Source organism: Dermacentor andersoni, chromosome 2 (genome assembly GCF_023375885.2).
Source record: "Dermacentor andersoni chromosome 2, qqDerAnde1_hic_scaffold, whole genome shotgun sequence".
NCBI lineage: Eukaryota > Metazoa > Arthropoda > Arachnida > Ixodida > Ixodidae > Dermacentor > Dermacentor andersoni.
Window position 1 is genome coordinate 112,385,907 of NC_092815.1, and position 16,317 is coordinate 112,402,223.

The 16,317-nt window shown below is 46.0% G+C and overlaps 1 protein-coding gene across 2 annotated transcripts in view; it reads left to right on the forward strand.

Annotated features, from left to right (window-relative positions):
- nolo (no long nerve cord) overlaps window positions 1-14,683 on the forward strand; it is a 264,081-nt gene extending 249,398 nt beyond the window's left edge. The window contains exons 18-23 of one of the 2 annotated variants that reach the window (XM_055076569.2): window positions 1,535-1,685; window positions 2,350-2,510; window positions 4,256-4,408; window positions 4,751-4,933; window positions 5,765-5,915; window positions 6,938-14,683. In XM_055076569.2, coding sequence (XP_054932544.1) covers window positions 1,535-1,685; window positions 2,350-2,510; window positions 4,256-4,408; window positions 4,751-4,933; window positions 5,765-5,915; window positions 6,938-7,050 — 912 coding nt within the window. In that variant the 3' untranslated portion in view covers window positions 7,051-14,683. The remainder of the gene's footprint in view (window positions 1-1,534; window positions 1,686-2,349; window positions 2,511-4,255; window positions 4,409-4,750; window positions 4,934-5,764; window positions 5,916-6,937) is intronic. The other variant, XM_050188130.3, reaches the window with a different exon arrangement.
- Window positions 14,684-16,317: the final 1,634 nt, after the last annotated feature.

Genomic DNA, 16,317 nt, shown 5'->3' on the forward strand with positions numbered 1-16,317 from the left:
AAGGAAAATAATCAGTAGTTTATTTGAGTTACGGAGTGGGTCTCAAGGGTAGGGAAGCGCCATCGAGGACGCTAGAGAATTAGGTGGTCGGATGAAATTAGACAATTTGTATGCACAATTTGGAGTCAGCTAATGCAGGACAGGCATAATTAGAGATCGCTGGGAAATGCCTTTGTCCTGCAGTGAACATAGTATAGGCTGACTATGATAAGAATCTTTGCATTATCCCAGCTCTTATATTTTTTAATGAAAGAGAAGAAAAAAGCTTTCAGAAAGAAAAAAACATTCTATGAGATGGCCGACATAAGTGTCGGTAGCGTTCAGACCTCCATATCAAGAACCTGTTAAGGAATGTGCCTTAGGTGCTCCTAACTTCAGAACAGCACAAGAAACCAACAAACACTGACACCAAGGACAACATAGGGGAAATTACTTGTGCTTAATAAGTGCCGTAAAGAAACGATAAATTAATGGAAATGAAAGTGGATGAAAAAACAACTTGCCGCAGGTGGGGAACGATCCCACAACCTTCACATTTCGCGTGGATATCCACGCAGCATGTAATCTGGGGTGGTCTTGGCATGACTGGTACTACCCGTGTGTCAATTCTCGTACACTCATTTTATTCAGAAAGAGTGAAATATTACCGTAGTGGTTGAGGTGATGTTGGGGCTCGTGGCGATTGTGAAGCAGATGACGTTTTCTGTTTAAATGTTTACACGAGGCTTAATTGGGAAAGCAGGTGATGAAGGGGTAGATAAGAATAACTCTGGCTCACTACGGAAGCCCAACATGCCAAGCTCTATACTGAGTGTCCCAGCTGACATTAGCCAAGCTCTTAAAAATAAAATATAGAATATACGAAGACGGAGCCACTGGTATTCTGTCAGCAATCACGTACCGTACAAAGAGGAATTTTCACGTAATTGAACTGTCGATAATTACACGAGATTAATTAACGAACTGTTCAATAACTGAATTAAGGACGCGAATTTTGATAGAAAAGTAATAATTGTGTTTCTAAACACCCGAATCCGTTGTTTTCAGTGTACTATGTCTGGCGTAATTATTTTCCCCACGTTACAAAGGAAACGCGCGAAATATGAAAATAGCCGCGTAATTAGGCGTCCGCACGCCGCGACATCAGTGGTCCTAGGCGTTACTCGGAAGAATTAACTCCAGCTGAATGCCTTTGCGCTGCTCCTCAATGACCCTGCGCACTCCATTGGCTTCGCGCTTCATGCGGGAAAGGCAGATCGCGGGCAAGTTGTTAGCCTACATTGCACGATTAACATACGCGTACATCCACACCATCCTTGCTTCTGTAGCTTCCACGAGCACCTTCACCACCACGAAACCTTCTCACCGCCAGGAGAGCATTGAGGCTTTGGGAACGCTAGTCAAGGCGCGCATGGCGGCTCTGGACCTGTTTTGATCGTGCGAGCGTTTGCGCGTAAACGTCTAAATACAGGCGCTGGCGCCCTAATCACCAAACAGCTTCTCGAGCGCACCGTTCTCCCACTCCCAACCGCAGGACCGCGACGGTCAGGCGATCCACGAGGTCAAGGGTACGCTTGAGGACCCGACGGCTCGGTCGGGAGCGGCGAGCTACCACGGAGGCGCCACCATCCCTAGCATCCAGACGCTGCTCTCGGACTTCCACAAGAGGCTGGGCGGAGGCAGCAGTAAGCAGCATTCGGATTTTAACGATCCACTTGTCCGACATGCAAACGTAGCTTTCAGCTGGCCACCTAATGCTCTAATCGGGATTTTGCCGGCAGTGTTTGAGAGGAAGAGATGCATTGCAGCTGCTGAATAATTGTTTTTTTCTCTCACGTTCTTTCTATTCGCGCGTGCTGTTAAACCCGGCAATAAAAGGTATCCAGACATTAAGAGGATATGTGATCATTCTGTGCCAAGAAAAAAACAACCGATGTAAAACAATGGCAAAGTGAAATCGCTGCAGTGCAGACCACCAATGAAAACAAGCCAAGCCACCGATGAAAATTATAACAGTAACAGGCCGCAGTGGTTAGGCGGGGTGAGGCGACACGTACCCTTTGCCGATGACGTTATCAGCCGTGATTTGAACAACTTCCTAGTTTGTTTGACACATTCCATCGGAACTTCAGTGTTGTGAGCCTATTAAGGATCACCATATAGCCAAGTAATCCGCACTGCTAAGTTAGTAAGCCTGTATACAAAGCATCCAATTATGACATCGAAAGGCAATGCACAAAATTTGCCAGAGGGAGCGGTGCGAATCGGTAGATGGATGGCGAAGTCCTGCGAGGTAAGTGCCAACGTTAACGGACGTCGTCTCGCTCCCCGTCTACCTGCAACTCGCAGGCCAAGTGAAGCCTGAAACCCTGGCATCGGAGGACGACGACGACGCCCTGATGCACAATAGCTACGTCCTTGGTCGGGGCAATGCGGATAGCCTGCAGTTTGAGTGGGAGACCACGCCTTGGTCCCTCTGCTCCCAAACGTGCGGAGGAGGTGGACTACAGGTTAGTGCTGTACGCGTACCTTCCGCGCTACGTCATCATTATCTGACAAAAGTTGCGACCGAAAAGCGACCACCATATGGAACTTATGTGCGACGTATGTATGGGCATGCCGTTACTTGGCGTCGGTGCATCCATTTTACGCTGCCGAGCGACCACGCTTTACTCACATCCGAAATGCGTTCCGTGCAAAAAGAGTTGTATTTTACTATAGCAAAATGTGTACATGATACAGTGGATTACCAAAGGGCTGTATTTTGAGAACAATGTCAGAGACGTTATAAACCACCTTAAAATGGACGATGGGGGATCGCCCGCATTGAAAATACGCAAGAAATAGGTCTTACATGGGTCATCGCTTAATGGAACCTGCAGCCACCAAACAACTTGTCGACACTGCTCATTGACGCCTCGGTGTGTTTTCTTTCTTCACTTGGTACAAATATGTTTGATGTCTGCTCCGGGGAGTACAGGACGAGTAAACGTACCGCAGGATATTTCCTTAGTCATGTAGAAGAGAGCTCGCCATACGCGAAACTTTTTTGTTCGAGAAGCAACATTTTGCCTTTTGAGACATTGTGCTATCGAAAAAAAAGTCGGCAGGCATCGTCAACAGCTAAGTGCTTGTTAGAGTCGTGGGTACTCCACACTTCAAAGAAATATTGAAGAAAAGCTTCTGAGGCAGCTCGAGTAGCAATGGTGGTTGCACGAAATAGTATGTCAAAAGCTCAGATTCTGAGTTTGGTTCGCGCAATCATGTTTTATTCAGTGTGCTGTTTATTGCACGATACATCATCATTTTACCGCTAATTCCTATCATAATAAATAGGTTAAACCGTGGATTTTCCCCCCTTTTTATTATATGGATAACAAGTGAACTGGTCGCGAACTAAGTGGCCAACAATCGCTAACGCAAATTAGAAAAGGCACCAGTATGTTCCCGCGATTTAACTACAGATCCAAAGCAAGTAGCATATACAAAAAGCCGCCGATGAAGAACACGGATGCGAACACAGCTCGCAGCAGTGGGTTCGGCTGTCCTCCGTCCTTGTTTTATTGCGTTGCACATTGTTTGCAGGTAAATGATCTGTTCAATTGCGACACATCGGATTTCTCGAAACGGGCGAGAGTGTTGTTGCTTATACCTCATTACAGACTATCATCATTTATATCTGTTCTGCTATACCTGCAACCACCAACACCGTATACTGTCACGGCAAGCTGCTTACTTTGCCGCATTTAGGTGTTTTAACGGCAAAGCATGGTAATTGTCCTCAGGGTGCAGAGAGGTGGAAAAAAATGAAAGATGGAGACCATGGTTGTCCGGCTCCAAATGAAATCTTGGGATGTGGTACTTTAGCCACATGAGCGACGCAAAAGTGTTTATGCGGGTAGTGAGGTCAACCAGTCATGAGCCATCTCATAACGTATAAATCTTGAGCACATTCGCACGGGAATGTTATAAGAAGACATAGCTTGATGAAAGCGTCTCCCAGTGATCCAGCTTATTAAATGAAGCCTGAGGAAGTTCGAGAAAGAAGTGTTATTAAGGATTTGGCATGCTAATATTAGAAATGTAGATAATACGGCAGGAATGCGGAAATATTGGCGAAAATGCAGCTTATTACGATTATTATATTTGTAATGTTCCTGCTTCTTTTTTCGTTTTTTTTTTATTAACATCAATTAGTCCGTGGTCATTGGAAAAGGATGCTTAACCGTGAACTGCTCTATACGCTTCGTTGCAGGTACGTGTGGCACAATGCATGGTTCGCCTGCACAATGTATCGAAGACCGTGGACAACACGCTGTGCGTGGACGCCGGCATGGAGGCGCCACTGATAATCCAGAGCTGCGGTACCGACAGCTGTCCGCGTTGGGTAACGGACCCCTGGACGGAGGTAAGTGTTTCGCTCCAGAATAGGTACCAGGGCTGAAACCGTCCGACGCGTTTCGAAACGACTGACGAGACATTGCAAGTGAGACAGCAGCAACTCAACAGCAGGACGTCCTTCCAGAGACATCGATTGTGGCATCGTAAAGCGCGGATTAAAGATGCTGGAAGTCAGCGGTGTCCCTTGAGAGAAATACTTCATTTAGTACGTAAACTTAAAGCACTGTCCTGGTGGTTGCCTTTCGCGGTTTCAGATAACGTTGCTTTCTAACACGAAACGTTAGCGACGTGCCCGTAAAGCAGAACAATGACGCTGTTATTTTAACATATATGTTCTTTTCGCGTGCAGTGCACGAAGGGACATTGCCTGGGCCTCAGCCGTGCAGTCCAAGAGCGGCCGGTGAGCTGTCGACTGGCCAACGACACCATTGTGGAGGACAAGCACTGCGACGTTTCCATTAGGCCTCAGGATCAGCAGGAGTGCTTCAGCGAACTCTGCAGAGGCGTCTGGAAGGTCGGCGAGTGGTCGGAGGTAAAGTGACTCGCCAGTTACCTCGATGCGGAGGCGGTCGACAATAGTCGAACAAGGGCTGCCTCAGCTAGAGCCAACGTTTCGTCAAGGGCGCTTTCAACGAATTCCCCCTTTGAAACGTTGACTGCAGTTTGATGTACCTCTTGTTCCACGACCATTGATCACTTAATGTATTCATTTTTCTGTGAGCCTCTATTTCGTTTGGATCCCAATGTTTGCGGTAATACGTGCTTTCATTGTAAATTCAATTTGTTAAATATCCATTGTCAGTCAACTTTCTTTCTGTTAGGTCATGCTTTTAAGAGAACCACTGCTACAAGTCAATATCGATTAAACTATTGGGCTTAACATCCACGTGCTGAATATTAGGTTATTAGGGACGCCATATATAGAGTGAGGAGTTCCGGGTTAATTATGGCCACTGTGGTTCTTTAACGTACACTTAACGCAAGCTGTATGAGCTATTTCCTTCTTCGTTTACGTCAAAATGTGGCCGTCGAAGCGCGGGTCAATATGTAAATAGACGGAGAACAAGCGCATTGATGGTTGTTTAACGAATCGAAGCTGTTTTAGTTTATGGCCAGGGATTGTGTGACCTTTTTTTTTCCTTACATTAACATGTACCTAAGGCGATGTATGCATAATTCCCACCTAATGGTGGAATGCGAGAACCATGGTTTCCTCATTTTGATGCTTGTAAAACAGGTGGAAGACCAACGTGGTGAAAATTGCTCCATCTCATAGCACGCACGTTGTTTAGGGACATTGAGCCTCATAAATCAATCTGCCGCAACGTTTGTCATTGGCTGTATTGTTGTTCTATTTTCCCAGTGCACAGCGACATGCGGAGAGAGTGGTTTCCGCACGCGTATTCTGCGCTGCGTGTGGTACGGCACAGACCGGCCCGCCGGAGACTCGTGTCGGAGTCACGACCGACCCGAAGTGCTCCAAGGATGCAAGGCTCCACCGTGCGACGCAGCCAGTGAGTGGCGCTTAGTACTTATGACTTAGCTGATTTGGAATACGTGTCATGTTTCATCAATGGCGTGGGGAGAAGCAGGGCTCCAGCGAGTTCTATTAGCCACTTGAGCTGTGTTCGCACAGTTGGACGGATCACTAATTGAGTCCGCAACCAAGAGTGACGCGCCTGAGCTGGTACGAATAGCGGCTTGCCTGCGGTGAAAATTACAAGAAAAGTACATGCAATGAAAAAAAAAGACCAAAGCAAAAAAAAAAAAAAAAAAAAACTGGCTGTAAACTGGAGTGCTATTCGGCAGCGCATTGTTGACGGGTTTTCGGCTGACGTGATGTGCCATGGCGAGTGGAAGATGATTAACAGACCCACGGCGCACTAGAATTATAGCTCTCTGTAGACAGTGCATACTACACCTTTTCTCCGTTCTGAACACGCCGTACTGTCAAGGCCGATGAATCAGTGGGGCTGCAAGCGCGTTTGTGCCGTGTGCCGTAGTCCGATGGTTCAAGACAACTTTCAGCGGCTGGTTGCTGATAGTCGTGCTTTTCGCTGAGCAGCTGACTTATTTACTTTAACCTTTGAGCAACGATTCCACCGTACGCTATACGAGCGTCATAGTTACGAAGGATACACGCGAAGGTGTGCCTCATTCGAGTGACCCGTCGTTCACTATACAGCAACTGTCATCGCCTGCATGGAGCGCAGCTCGACTAGCTGTGGCCTGCAAATATGGCACCGCTTGCCGAGAAAGATTTGTGTTGACCCAGCGACTACCACTATATGCCGCGAACGCACGCTGCCGCACAGCGCTCCCGTGCTCTAAAGACAGATGGGCTTGGGTGCGCTTGGGGTCTCTGTGAACGTTCGAAAACGCAGCCAAACCTTAACTTACAATGCCTCTGACGTAAAGAAGTCGCCAACGCTCCCTTTGTTGTTAGAGTGCTTAGGCATGCGTGTCACTGATATTTTATTCACGTGTTTTCTCTCTTCTCTCGTTCTTTTTCTTCGTTGCCTCGCCCCCTCCCAAGCAGGGCAAAACTGCGAAGATCACTCACGCAACTGCCAAATGATCCGCCAGTTTCGCATGTGTCACATGAAGAACTACCACGACCTTTGCTGCGCCACCTGCGAGCGCAGCTAGAAGCTTCTTCTACCGGTTCCGCCTTGGGACGGCTGCCGCGCTTCCGATGCCGGCTCCGCCAGCGCCTTGGCCTTGTCGAAGCAGTTGGCCAAAGCGTCGCCGTCCGACACAGCTTGGTCAACCACCGAGACCGACCGCAGCGGCTCTGTCGTCGTCGTCGTCGTCGTCGTCGCGTTTATTTTTGTCCCTCCAGCTGCCGCCGACAGATGATGAGGCCAGCTGAGATGTTGCGTCCGTTGGTGATGTTTCGTGGAAGGCTTCCCCAGTGTGTGGTCCGTGAGGGAAGCTTTAAGACGTGGTGCGACGATATAAGGCGCTGCAGGTTTCAGAACGCGTTCGCAGCAGCGCGCGCTATAGCGATGGCTGCGCGATGTTTGTCTGTCGCGTAGAGAAGTTTTGTTGTGCTTTCGTGACCCGCGCACGACGGATGCGGTGGTGACGGGATGCCCGAAACCGTGTTGACAACTGGGCTGTCATTCCCGTCTGTCGAACCATCGCCGTCTCCCTGTGAATCAGCTGAAGGAGAGATTCTACGGCGCAGTGTGTCCTCTTACAGCACTGTGCTGTAGACAGTCACATCTTTCGCACTGAGTAAGTGTAATGTTCGCCTTGTAGCAATGTTTATAGTCTCAAGCTGAAGAAGAAAATGCCGCCGAAAACGAGTAACTAAAGCTTTAAGAGTGCTTGTTAGGGCTAATTAGTTGACATATTCAGGAAAACGCCGGGGCGTAGTCGAGTGTCAGATCCGTCAACCCCTTCGGGGAGAATTCGCTGCCTAGGCGGACTCGAGTAGCCGGAGATCTTGCAGGCGTTAGCATTAAACAGCCTTACTTTTTTATATATCTTTTTGTTGGTGGTTTCGTTCAGGTGTGCCGCCATTACGGCCGCCCACTTAAAATGTCACGCGCAAATGCTAAGGTCACTAGACCATCTAGATGTGACTGCCTGTTTTTCAGAACAATGTGAGAAGCACCGAATCAGCCGAACTCTCCCCGTTTGACTACAGACATCTGATGCTCGTTTATAGGCAACATGCGCATGGTCTCCTGACAGATGATTGTACGTCGAAAGGATGGGCGGGGCGAGCAATCACGACAACAAACTCGGAGTATCATTAGAACGAGGTTTCTCAATATGATATGTAGAATGACTTGGGCGTTGTCTTATGGCGCAAGTTACATTTGTCTTGCAAAAAATGTGGCACCACTGCGGTACAGACACATTATTTAGCTGCAATTTTTTTCTTTTTGTTGTCATTTATTATACTATTTGTACAAATACCAATTATTGCATCTTTGAAAGTTGTCTGACAACTAGCGATAGCGGGGATGGCGAAATGACGAGCAGCGAGTCAATTCTGCGGTTAGTTAGGTATAGTACATATATGTGGCACCCCTGCGAATAGCTCTTCGCATAGTCCCCATCCCGTAAACTTGGAAGTCGGGACGCAATGCCAAGTTAATTTTTTTTAAATTTCTTCTATCATGACATCCAGTTGGCGTGCAGCCTACCGGAGAGAGAGAACCATGCCGCTTTGTGAGCGGTATACTTCTTCAGAATGAGGCAAATTCGAAACGTTGCCACTGGTGCTGTACTTCGTATTAAGTTCATCCTACCGAAATGTTTCCGTATGCCAGCCAAACATTTCACCTTTTTACGTCTTACTCACTGATTGTTTATGGAATTCACCAATATTCCACGCGAAGTTCACATGATTTCTTATGAATGGTGCGAACAACAATACGTGGAATTGCATGGCCGCATGCAAAACGTTTCAGTAAGGCGGTATGTATTCTCACCTCTCAGTCGAAGTTGTCAGTGCTGCGTATACGTTTGTGCCATAGGCGAGATGTACTGCGTTTTATGTGCGAAGTCTTGCTGTGTTGAACAACCAATGTGAAGAGATAACTACATTTTGTTTTGCATAAGTGCACTGCCATAACATTCCTTGGAATAGAATACACTGAAGTCACTGCAATCAAGCTATGTTTGGCAAAGAACGGGAAACAAGCTAACAGTTCTGATTACAGGTTAGCGCTCTGTTTTCCATGTTTACAGATGTCTAATACTGTATTGGTGATGATTTTTGGTCAAAACAGCAATTTTGTGCTCATGAGGCCCGCCTAGCTTAATAGCGTTATTAAGGAGGGAACGCTTTCCCATTTCCTCGCGTCAATGTTAGATCGTAAATGCTTTGTGGGACTTCAAGCACAAGGCTTGGAAGTGCCGTTATTGCTGAGTGAATTATGTTCTAGTTGATGTTAATCGCTATCTCGTTCAACTGAACGAGTTTCAAGGTAGGCGCATGTCATTGTTTACACCGAAAAATTACATCACTGCAATAATACAATGTTTTGTTCTGTATAAAGTGATTTCATGATGATTTTATATTTTCTCGAATATAGCACATCTAATGCATTGTACTATAGTGTAGCGCAACTGAAGAATCATTACCCCTGTTCGGAAAGCTGGTGTTGAATTTTGCATACTTGTATGTTTGTTGAATGTTACGTCCCCTGTCGGACGACATTACTCCTCGACAAGAAAACGGGTTTATGTGACACGAAGACATTTCGAAACGCTTCGAACTTTCGTGTCCCCTACGCTGCATTTTTGTTTGGTCATGCATCCTGGTTTTGTCATTTTCCTGTTCTGTCTTCCGTTCCGATTCGTCATTGTATTTTTTTCCTCGTACACACCGAGAAGGCGATGCTCTCGTCTGAAGGATTGTGTTTTACTTGAAATGGAAAAAAAGTATAAAGAGTGTGTTCAAGTTACTGCGACTGGCCCTGTATCGCGCGGCATAAACTTCCATCTGTCCTGTGAATTAGGCCGTTAAAATCAAGCTTAACATTGACCAAGTTGATACTTGCTCTTGAAGTTGCTTTGTTTTTATTGACCTGCTGCAAGATCGGTCACATGTCGAGCTGCATCAAGCGGGCAATACATTTTCTCGTTCGAATGACGCCCACGTTTGTCGCACCACCGTTGGAAACCTATTTCTTTGGTAGTACAGCTTCAAATATTCCGCTGAAAGTGGTTTAAGCCATTTAAATGTTTATTTTATGAGTGCAAGTATGTGAGCCTCGTCGTACTTGTAGTGATGAGGTTTCGAGGATCAAGCGCGACTCGCGGCGAGAAAATACAAAGCGGAAATGTGCGCGATGACCACGAAGGATCGATTTGAGGAAAGCGAACTTCTCAGGCTCTCAACTACGGTCAGTGTGATATTGAGGAAACAGACTGATATTGGCCCTTGGTCACATTTATTGTGACTTCAACACATATGCTCTGCATCCTGCTACCGTGTATTTCTATAGAATAAATAATTAGGCCTCAAATGGCTCTACTTTCCTCTCGTGCTTAGCCACATGGACCTGAAATGGTCTTAGACACGTGAACGAAAATATGAGCAGATTTTTGGAAAATACATCTATGATGGCTAGCACTGCACCATCCGTTCATGGAATTTTCTTACGTTCCGCGCCGCCTTGCGTACTTTCACTTCGAACAAATCTATGTGGTGCCTACTGTGTATAGCTGTATACAGTAGTACATTCATATTGTTACCTGTCTCTGTAGGGCACTCTAGATCATTTTAGCTAGCTGTCTCTCAAGGTTGTGTCAAATATTTGAGAATGAAAGCTTCGTGAACATTAACAGTTGGTTGTCACCTAAAGTAAATGAAAATGGCATACGTTTCCGGAGACACTCAGTCAAAAAATGTCATTAAAATTACATTTGTCCGTCTTTTCGTTCATTATGGTTGTTCGTACGCTTCACTCGGAAAAATGTCGAAGGGCAGGGCACAAATATTTCGCCGTACACTACTTTGCTCCATGTAAAGATTTGACACTTGAAGGAACCATGAAGGGCTGAGTGGTATGACTATTTAGGTGGAATGAAACAGGCATATCGGTGAAACCACGAAAGTTACCTTGAATCACGAATGATGCTAGGTCGGTGGTCATGCGTTTCTTTTTCTCTCAGAACTCACCTAATAACGTTGCCCCCCCCCCCCTTTTTTTTTTCTTATTCTGGCAAGTGCTTCCAACTTGTCATGAGTTGGGTACGTAGCATGTCATTCCTGCAGCTGCTTCAGGAGGTACGTGATACCCTAATGTTCCTGTAGAACATTCCGCGTTGACGTTGCTCTTGCGGGAACTAGAGGAAGATAAACTAAATCGCCAAGATCGCTGGACATGAGCCTACATTCCATTTGTGCGTCGCTTCTCTTGCGAGAACTAAACGTGCGGTCGACAAACCTTCGGTCATGTTATGAGAGAGTGCTTTGCACGAACAGCTCTGTCCTCGTGTTGCTACTTTTGCTTAGGAGCAGAAGGCCATTCGGAGGAAGGCTTTCGTTTTGCTCTATGACAACACGTGTGCGTTATAAGAACGCGTTCTTCTCGTGGTGACTCTGGTGGCTGCATGTAATCCTTGGCGCGAAATTGGAGAACGCGCGAAGCTTCCTTAATTATACAGCTTTAGTGCCTCATTGAGAAACATTAGTTTACCAAACATACAAAACAGACACTCATCGCTGGGTAACAGAGCATGCGCGGTGCAGGGAAAGCAACTTAGCCCCAGTCGGACACCCACAACGTTTCAAATTCGAAAGAACAACAAATTGCGTTCGCTGAACACCAGCGTTGGATTGCGTTCCACACCCGAAGCAAATATATTGTGCCAGCAAATTGGTGCGTAATATTGACACCATTACATTTGTCACGGCTTGTTTTGGCATCTCCGTTATGCAGTATGACTTTGGTAACTGCACTGAGATATGAGCTCTTAATGTTTTCTTCAGCTTCGGTCAGTTCCATTAAGTCGTGGAACTTGCGATACGGGACGAAAAAGGGTGTTGCGAAAAAGTGAGAAGCTTATCTCAGTTGAGTGTCGCGAGCATGTCCTGCGTCTCTCGGGAACTGGGTAGCTTCTGGATCTACAAACCTTTTGACCCAAAATTCATTTGCCATCAGAAAAGAAAAAGTCTAGAAGAGAAAGACGGTAAAACCATTAAAAACGTTCAGTTGCACGGGTTACTGCGCAGTTGAATGCATGCCATCCATAAGAACAAAAATTATATACGCACTGTTCAAGCTCAAATTGAGGACTTTTTATTTTGCTTGGCCAGTTACAGCCGGCAGAGGTGCAGGGTGTGGGTCATTTGAGGCATCTGCGACTTGAGACAGGGTATACATATCATTTTCGGTTTACGTGCACTTCATTTAGATGCGCAAGTACCCGCATTCACGACTACTGTGCGACACTTGAGCCATGGTTTGTATATATGCATTTCTCGGTCGATTGGGGCTGTATGAAATTCGTAGCAAAATTCTCGAAGGGGACTGAAAACTTGTGTTTCATTTCTAGGACCTAGTGGAAAAGAAACGTAGACGAGAGATTAATGGTGATTTTCTCGGCAACGCAGCAACAGATTGATCCGTTTTTACCCCGGAATGTGCTGACTAACGTAAAGCTGAAACAAAGTGATAGTAATTTGCCCAAGGTACAGTGTTTCGTTTTTATATCCTGCTTTGTGAGTTACATATTAACTAGTTTTTTTTTTTCGTGCACCTGCGAATAACTGAGCACACCGTGCGGCCACCAAACCATTCAACGCATGTCGAATAGATTCATGGCACTCAGCTGGTGATTGCTCCCTTTGGTATTACTTTAAGGAAATTTGGCGCCAAGGAAAGAAAAACAATAAGCTCTGGTTCTTTGGATGCTTGAAGTATTTGTGGCTGCTCACGTATCGCAAAGGATGTGTAGTCGGCTCATTGTGTGAGGCGTCATTTATTGCCAAGAACATCAGTGAATTGACTCTGTGAGGTAGCATTTTCTTATATGTATGTTTCAGAATGGGCGTTAGTGCAGTAGCTGTTTGTCCATATGGTTAACGCGTCACTGAAACCCACACGGAATGCACGCTTAGGCATGTTCCTGTGCCGCAGTACCTTGCGGGAAGTGGCACGCACGATTCAGAAAAAGCGCATGCAAAGCACTATTAACAGTGTGAGTGGATCTCTACTTTCGTTAATTTCTTGCTTCTGCGCGCACGTTTTGCCAAGGCTAACTCTCGTGACTTATAGGATGAGATGACAACGCTTAGTAAACTAATCAATGGGCGAGTGAGTAAGCTTTCTAGCGCTCCCACCAACAATTCAAAACAGCAGAGCGCTCCCGTCGACGACACGACGCAACGGTTAAGATACGTGGCGTTATCATCTACGTTTAGCTAAGCGAAAGGAACAAACACGATGAGCATGATGTATTGCTGTCAGAACGACAGAAAGCTGAGCTAGTTGGTAAGGATTCATTATGCAAAAAAGAAGTGAGGCGTGCAGACAGGACACAAGAGTAGAGAAGTGGACAACACGAACGCCGTTCGTGTTGTCCACTTCTCTACTCTTGTGTCCTGTCTGCACGCCTCACTTCCTTTTTGCGTATTGCTGTCAATAGAATTAAACTGGGAACGTTCAAAACGTGTTTCCTTCATCTGTATAGAGGGAGGAACGTAGCACATGAAGCAGGGCCAATGTGTTCCCCAATGTTTACCACATGGGTAAAGTTTTCTGTGGCGCAAAAAAAAAAAAAAAGGAAGAGAAAGAAATAAGAAAAGCGTGTGAACGGGATGTCAGGATTTGTTTTAGTTCAAACTCACGCCTGCGGGAAATTATTTGTGCACATTCATTATTTCAATACGGAGAGTCATGACCCGCGTTTCCCCGAACGTATCAGTGTATATTTATTTTGTTTGCCTTTGCTGCATAGACAAAGCCCGAGATATTAGAATAACAGAAAGTTGAGAAAATCGGTGTGGGAGACAGGAAGCATACAAAATACTAGCACGAGACGAAGTCGGCCCTCTCAGCCTTTCTGTAGTTTTTGGGTTCAATTTCTAGCATACTCAGAGCGCCTGCTACTTATTTTCCAAATTATCTGACCAATCCCACATCTTTGCCAAATGCGTTTGCATCGTCCTTTTCACTCCCTGTGTGTCGTGTTTTTGTACGCGTACCTTTTTCAAATCACGCTTAAGATTTAGTATTTTCTTTTTGCATTTGCCAGAAAGTATCACGAAGTGTTTGAGAAACAACTCGTGCTTTCTTTTTTTTCTCCTATCTCGCAATTCTGCGCATTTCTCTTTAGTTATATTTTCGAATTTTGTGCTCTGCCACCTTTATTACTCATTAGAGTCAGACTGTTGTAGATAATATTTAATAGCATATGCTCTCGCCACGCTCATTGTCACTTCTTTCCCAGCTGTCGCTCGGTCTTCAAGCGAACACTGGCACCAAATTTGACTTGACGCTTCTGAGTTACAAATGGATATCATGTTGTCAAGCACGATGGATTGTCTCCACTGGACAAATGTCGTGGCACCCACTATGTTAAGCAGCTATCACGCGTCAGCTGTGTAGTGCTCTGTAACATAAAACTCACGTGTGTTCACTTGAAAGTATATGAAGAGCCGCCTGTTGAAAAGGCGTCACAGAGAGCTATTCCCCCGAGGTGTGTATGAAAGTTCACTACAAGAGCAATAAGTTTTTTTGTGTGTGTGTATGTGTCTGTGTGACATGTTATTTATGATCTCGTAGTGCCAATAAATTATGACCTAGAAAAACTGAGTTGTCTTGCGTCTTACAGCATGCGGGCGTAAAACTGCAGAAAACTGTACCGATACGTATTATTTACAGAGTGATATACAACGAAGACCTGCATTACTCATGAGTCCTGAACAGTCTTCTGCAATTATGTGGCAAACCGGATGACATGTGATGCTAAAATTTTAGCTTTGTGCCCAACAGATGCGAAAACTGTGTGTTACGTTTATTATTATTATTATTATTATTATTATTATTATTATTATTATTATTATTACTACTATTATTATTATTATTGTTGTACATAACAGCAAGTATTACAATGGAGGGAGTGTAAAATATGGAAGGAGCAAGTTGGCAATTTTCATCAAGAAGCGCCCAACTCCTGTCTACTCCTTAGGAAGAAGGGGCTACAAGAACAAGTTGATGATAGGAAGGGGAGTAAACATAAAAAAAAAACAAGATGACGGGTCATCAAGACTGAAATAAAGCAAGGACAAGAGAGAGAGATAGCAGAGAGAGGAAAGGCAGGGAGGTCAACCAGACGAGCGTCCGGTTTGCTACCCTACACTGGGGGAAGGAAAAGGGGGAACAAAAAGAGGAAAGCGAGATAGGGGGAACACTGTCTGCGCACGCAGCAAAGCGCCTGGAAATCAGTCAAGTCAAAGCAAGTGCTCCGTCGATACGTTAGGCTGCCGTCAATCTTGGTGGTTCATAGCTGGTGATACACGTTGAAGTCACCAGTAAAGACCAAGGATCCGGTGGGCATCATCAGTACGTTGCAGTGCGTGGCAGTATATTTATAAGCTAAACCCCAGCCGTTCTGACTTCAGTGCGAATATAATGATGTGGGTGAGCCATGATGCTTACGCAAGAGTAGCCAGTACCGAATTGAGAGCATCCAGCACTTGCATTGCACTTCGCGCTGACGGAGTGTGCAGGTTATTTAAGAGCATTCGAAAAGTATTCATCAGAGACCGGAGCATCAAACGACTTGCCGGTCTTCTACCCGCCGTGGTTGCTCAGTAGCTATGGTGTTAAGCTGCTGAGCACGAGGTCGCGGGATCGAATCCCGGCCACGGCGGCCGCATTTCGATGGGGGCGAAATGCGAAAACACCCGTGTACTTAGATTTAGGTGCACGTTAGAGAACCCCAGGTGGTCGAAATTTCCGGAGTCCCCCACTACGGCATGCCTCATAATCAGAAAGTGGTTTTGGCACGTAAAACCCCATAATTTAATTTTTTTTAATTTTTGCCGGTCTTCTTCGGGCAATTTTTCAGGAACCCGCGCTGTTCGCTCTACAGCCGCGCGCAGCTGTATCACTCGACGTGGCTCCGGCTCCGGCTGTGACGTCGGCTGCGGTATCGCCTCCAGCTGTGGCATCTCCTCCGGCTGTGGCATCGGCTGTGCTACCGACTGTGGCATCGGCTGCGGCATCAGCTGTGGCTTCAGTTGTGACTTCCGCTGTTGTTCTGGCTTTGGCTGTTGCTTTAATAGTGAGAACCAAGTTGTGTTGTTCTCCGCCATGGCCTTGTCAGATTTAGATTTAATTGCCCCAAGCCTAGGGGGCAGAGGAGGAGGTGTTGTCGGATGGGGCGTACTCTTCACAGAGGTATCAGCGTTCTTTGAAGTCCGGCGGCGTCGGGAGCGTC